Source organism: Salvia splendens, chromosome 20 (genome assembly GCF_004379255.2).
Source record: "Salvia splendens isolate huo1 chromosome 20, SspV2, whole genome shotgun sequence".
Taxonomy (NCBI): Eukaryota; Viridiplantae; Streptophyta; class Magnoliopsida; order Lamiales; family Lamiaceae; genus Salvia; species Salvia splendens.
The window spans coordinates 8,613,206-8,618,824 of NC_056051.1; the positions used below are offsets into that span (position 1 = coordinate 8,613,206).

At 36.2% G+C, this 5,619-nt stretch overlaps 1 protein-coding gene across 1 annotated transcript; it reads left to right on the forward strand.

Moving 5' to 3' along the window:
* The first annotated feature begins 658 nt into the window (after positions 1–658).
* Positions 659–3,224, forward strand: LOC121782648 (thylakoid lumenal protein TL20.3, chloroplastic). Its single transcript, XM_042180587.1, has 7 exons — positions 659–1,015; positions 1,306–1,471; positions 1,542–1,571; positions 1,907–2,013; positions 2,256–2,290; positions 2,426–2,554; positions 2,812–3,224. Exons 1-7 carry the CDS (start codon positions 778–780, stop codon positions 3,001–3,003), a joined length of 897 nt encoding a protein of 298 aa, XP_042036521.1. The 5' UTR covers positions 659–777; the 3' UTR covers positions 3,004–3,224.
* Positions 3,225–5,619: the final 2,395 nt, after the last annotated feature.

Consider the following 5,619-nt stretch of genomic DNA (forward strand, 5'->3'; position numbering starts at 1 on the left):
CATTTAAAGCTAATACTTACAAGCAAAACCAGTATTCCACTAACTTTCTTCCGCCCACTTTTCTTAACATTCTTAAAACTTGTGCCGGAATGAAATGAGATTCATATTCACTGACGGAGGAAGTATTTCTCAATGAATAAAGATCTATACCTGCTTCCATTTTATAGAATACTAGCTAGACTTGATAAAGATAAAGATTGCATAAATATAGCTGACTAAAGTACAAGATCTGTTAAATCATATACTCTCTCTCTCCATCCATCAACAAACCTCTCATTTTGCCATTTAGATATGTTACTAATAAACTTCTCATTTGTTTTTTACTATTTTTGGTAATGGACTTCACATTCCACTAATTTTATCTCACTTACATTTTATTATAACATTAATATATAAAAATAGACACACCTTCCCTTAAAAATCGTACCAGGTCAAAACTCCTCTTGTATTGGTGGACAGAGAGAGTAAAATAAAAATATATATATTGGAGATTATTGTGATGCGATCTTGGGCAGGCTTCGCTAGATCGAGGGCCCTATCATATCCTCCACCGGCGAAAATCACCTTGTCCTTAAAGGTGGTATATAATGAGTAGGACCACACGAAATATACATACTGAATTGGATTACAAGTCTGCTTTATGTGACTGAATAGGATTGATTTATCAACAAAATTGCAATTGATTTAGGACCACACGAAATCCCACTTCCAATTTGCATTATCCCATAATCCTCAATCCATCGCCTCTCTTTCAGTTGTGATCACTGAGAAACGGAAATGGCGGCAGAATCCGTGATGAAAATATCATCCTCCGCCATCTGCAACTTAAATCGGAGGCCTCTGCTTCCTGTATCTCACTCCACACGACGTCGTAGGTCCACTTCCTCTGCCGAAGTTCGTGCTCTTTCTTCTTCATTTTTCGCTAGTGTCGCGATTGCCTCCGCTTCTACAAATATCTCAACTTTGCGCCAGAACCAGAAGAGGGGGAGCTTCTCTGTCTTTGCATTGGCTGCAGGTATCTCCCCCTCTCTCTGTGTGTATGTGTGCGTGTGTGAAGTGTATCACTGCATTACAAGTCTGCTTTATGTGACTGGGTAAGCCATTGAGATACATATTCAGAAAAAGTAAGTGAGTTACGGTGAATCGTTTATTCAGTTATTGGTGGGGGTGGCGGAGCTAGGTGGGGTTGGGCTTTAAAAACTGGACCTTGTTGTTTTATTACTGAATCTCTCTTTTGAACAAGTTATTTCCTTCAATTTCTTGAAGATTATAATAGAATTGGTGTGAGTGTTGATGAAATTGCAGAGCCAAAGAATTGGAGAAAGCTGGTTTCAACTTCGTTGGCTGCAGCTGTGATTTCCTTTACCACTGCTAACATGTCTGCCGTGGCCGATCTGAATAAATTTGAGGCAGAAACTCGCGGAGAATTTGGGATTGGATCGGCTGCTCAATTTGGCTCTGCAGACCTCAAGTTAGTTTCTACATATTTTTTTATGGTTTTTTCAAAAGTTTTAAAAATTTTGTTGTTGCTTTTTATGCAGGAAAGCTGTTCATGTTAATGAAAATTTCAGGTAATTTTCCTTTTCTTTAACGATTAAAGCTTAATTGTTTCTCCACTAGACTGACTCAACTGTGGGCTTAGCCGATTAGTCCAATAAATTAACTTAACTTAGTGATAGTTCTAACACTAACTTCATTTCATATGTTATTCAAAGTTCATACATGAAGTTATTGTCAATTTTACACCGATGGTAATGATTTTCATCATTACAAGTAAACGAGTGAATTATGCTTCGAAAAATATGGAAACATAAACTATGATATACATGTACTCCATGAAGTTAAGGGAAATGATGTTAACAGCGAATGAATTGTTATTCAAGTTAACTTGAAATGGATGATACAGAAGAGCCAATTTCACAGCTGCTGATATGAGGGAATCGGATTTCAGTGGTTCCACTTTCAATGGGGCATATCTTGAGAAAGCTGTCGCCTTTAAAGCCAACTTCACAGGTTACTCACTGATTATGTTGCTAATCATGTCAAGGGGTTTAGTTTAGGTCAACCACAGTCATCCTACATTAGCCTCAAAGTTCTAATACGCATGTCCAAAGCACTGAGTTGAAATAACATAACATGTATTTATATGGATTGAAAAAATTAGATAATCAATGAAAGTAAAAAAGTGGGAAACAAAAGCTATGCTGAGTTTCCGCTTTTTCTCAAACTCCGTTTGTAAACATGTCCTTTCACAGGTGCGGATTTAAGCGACACTCTAATGGATCGCATGGTAAGCTAATAGAAACACATTCGTAGAGAATTTCCTATTTCTTCAATTCTTGTACGATACAAGTAGTTAAATATCGAATATCCAATATTCCGATGTAGCTTTTCTTTATTTTACGTCTTCTGATCTTTGTTGCAGGTGCTAAACGAAGCTAATTTGACGAATGCTGTCCTAGTTAGATCTGTGTTAACACGCAGTGATCTTGGTGGTGCTATAATTGAAGGCGCTGATTTCAGTGATGCTGTCTTAGACCTTCCTCAGAAACAGGTCTTTCTTCATCATCTGATTGTTTGCCTCTTAGGGTGTGTTATCTCTGATTGCAAACTTTTCATAAAAAAGAATAGATAAGAAAAGATAGAAATTTGGTCACACTTTAGTGAACCCTTCTCAAAGACGGAAAACAAGGAATGAAAAAAAAATGAGAGATGGACATGGAGGTGTGTGACTCTTGGAAATCCTTACAACCATGCTATGTTATCTTATGATGTTCAACACTAACCATGTTTTTGTTCGTGTTCGTGCAGGCGCTTTGCAAGTACGCCAATGGCACAAATCCAATAACAGGAGTAAGCACCAGAAAAAGCTTGGGGTGTGGGAATAGCAGGAGAAATGCATATGGTTCCCCATCCTCCCCTCTGCTGAGTGCTCCTCCACCGAAGCTCCTCGATCGCGACGGTTTCTGCGATTCCGCCACCGGCCTCTGTGAGGCAAACTGACGTATGGACTATCAAATGATGTTATGACCAAAGTAAATTGGGTTAGATACTTTCACATTCATCTTTAAAACTTGGCCGAGTACCAATTTTTTTTAGGGAAAATTGTCTTTGACTTCCTCCTTCCCCAATAGTTTCTCCCCATTTTATCTGATATGAGTTTAAATAAATGTAATAAAAAGTGAACTAAAAAATTACTGGAATGTGAGTCTTACTTTTATATACTCCCTCCGTCCCAGTTAAAATGACCCATTTCGTTTTTCGCATGTGTTTTAGAAAAATTATAATAAATAATTAAAGTTGAGGAAACGTAAAGTAAGAGAGAGAATAATGTGGAAGAGACTATCTTCTACATTATTCACTATTTTACTTTATTGTCCCCATACTTTAACTATTTATTATGATTTTTTCAAAACACGTGAGAAAAACGAAATGGATCATCTTCAATGAGACAGAGGGAGTATTAGTTTTATTATATAATAAAATATGAGTGATAATGAGTTAGTGGAATGTAGGTCCAACTACCAAAAATAGTACTCTCTCCGTCCCTAAAGAATATACACTTTGGGGTCGGCACGAGTTTTAATGTAAAATTGATGAAGTAAGAGAGAGGTAGATAGAAAAAGTAAATAAAGTATTGTTAGTGGAGAATGAGTCCCACCTCATAAGAGAGAAAATACTTTCCAAAATTAGAAAGTGCATATTCTTATGAGACAGACTAAAAAGGAAAGAGTGCATATTCTTTAGGCCTTGAGGGACAGATGGAGTGATAGTGAAAGGTGATAAAGTTTTGGGGACGGACCAAATGGAAATAAGTGACAAATTTTCAAGGACAGAGGGAGTAAATCATAAATTTTGTATATTTCTCAATTGTCCCATACAATTAAAATTTTGATAAAATTTTTGTGACTTTTGTACTTTTCGTCACCGTATTTTTTGCTACTTACATAATAATCATCGAATTGTATGAGACAATTGAGAAATGTACAAAAGTTATAATTAAATTGGTTGCTTTTGAAAGTTATGTGATTGACCAAAAGTCAATAAAAAGTAACTTCCTCATCCGCCATAGGAGTCAAATTTTTTTCGATATGAGTTTTGAGAAACAATAAGAAAAGTGGAGAAAAAAGGTGAGAAAATTCTTTTTTCGTTCTAGGGAATACTTAACATTCCATTAAAGGGGTAGTTTTTTTATTAGGGAATACTTAACAAATTATTGGGCATATTTATCATGCGTTTCATTAACACCAATGCATGTCTATCATGCGTCGTTCCCTTTGTAGGAATTAATAAAAAAAACTACCCCTTTGATGGAATGTTAAGTAATCCTTAGAACAAAAAAAGAATTTCTCAAAAAGGTAGTGGAATATGAATCTGACTTGTATATACTCTCTCTGTCAGATAAAAATATGTGCATTTGAAATGACACGATAATTAATGCATAATTGGGAATGTAAGAGAGATGAGGAAAAATGTAATTAAAGTAATGTTAGTGGATAATGTAATCCACATTATTATTAGTGTCAAATGAGTTGTAATTGTGGGCCTTAGTTGTATAAATTGTAAATAAATTGATGTACATGAGTAATGAGTTGGGGACAACTTTTCATAAATGAAAATGGTCATATTTTTATGGGATGTGCGAACAAAATGGGAAGTCCTCATATTTGTATAGGACGGAGGGAATATTAGTTTAAATGAAATTTAAGTGGAATGAATTAGTGGAATGTGAGAATCTATTACTATTTATAGTAGAAATAAACCGAGACTCTTATTTGCGGATGTAATAATATAGAAAAACGAGACTCCTATTCACATACGGGAGAGAATATGATTTAAATGATAAATTTCTCTCCTTTTTTAATAAAAATGTGATAAGGATTGTGGACTTTGATCAATTCAATCCATTGACTTTGTTGGACTGTAAATGCTTATTTTTATATAAAGGAAAATATCATAAGAAAGAAAAAAAACAAATATTATTCAATAGAGAAATTGCACCAAATTAAGTGATTAGTTAAGAAAGGAAAATGAAAAATAGGAAAAAGGAAAGAAGGCTCACTTATGGCCTAATCACAACCCCTTATGTTCAAACATACTAGAAAGTGTTAAACCGTTATCTAGCTAACTTAATCTCTTTTAATTGAATAACACACATTCTTCGTCTTTTTCTCCGCTAACTGAATCACGTTTTGAAACCCATTTTTAACCTAAATCGAGAAACCTTATCTAGTAAGCAGTGGCCGACGAAAGCAAAAGGCAACACTGCTGGCAAATTCACTGAGGGTAAGGGTCTGGCCCCCTTTCCTGCAAGGTAATAAGTTGCACGATTGCCCTCTCAATGGATATGAGAGAAGCGAGTCTACAACTGTGAGATCTAGAGACAAAGTGAAAACTGTGACCATTGTTGCTCCGCGTCAAAGCCCGATGCCACTACAAGGGGTGTGCAATAAAGCCCTCAACAAAGATCCATCGAACCGGGGACCACGAACCACTACTCCACCACCAGCCTGTCCAGTCGTGATAGAAAAGTCCCCATCATTGTTCAACTTCACCCAAGGATCGTCCTGGGGAGGTGGGTGCCAGAGAACACTCAAGGACCTTAGAACTCGCCGGCGA

What these genes read in the sequence shown, in the direction of transcription:
- LOC121782648 (XM_042180587.1), top strand. Translation starts at nt 778, where the DNA reads ATGGCGGCAGAATCCGTGATGAAAATATCATCCTCCGCCATCTGCAAC. An exon ending in CATGTTAATGAAAATTTCAG is followed by an intron (nt 1,572 to 1,906) that starts GTAATTTTCCTT and finishes TGGATGATACAG; the next exon opens with AAGAGCCAATTTCACAGCTG. An exon ending in TAGACCTTCCTCAGAAACAG is followed by an intron (nt 2,555 to 2,811) that starts GTCTTTCTTCAT and finishes GTGTTCGTGCAG; the next exon opens with GCGCTTTGCAAGTACGCCAA.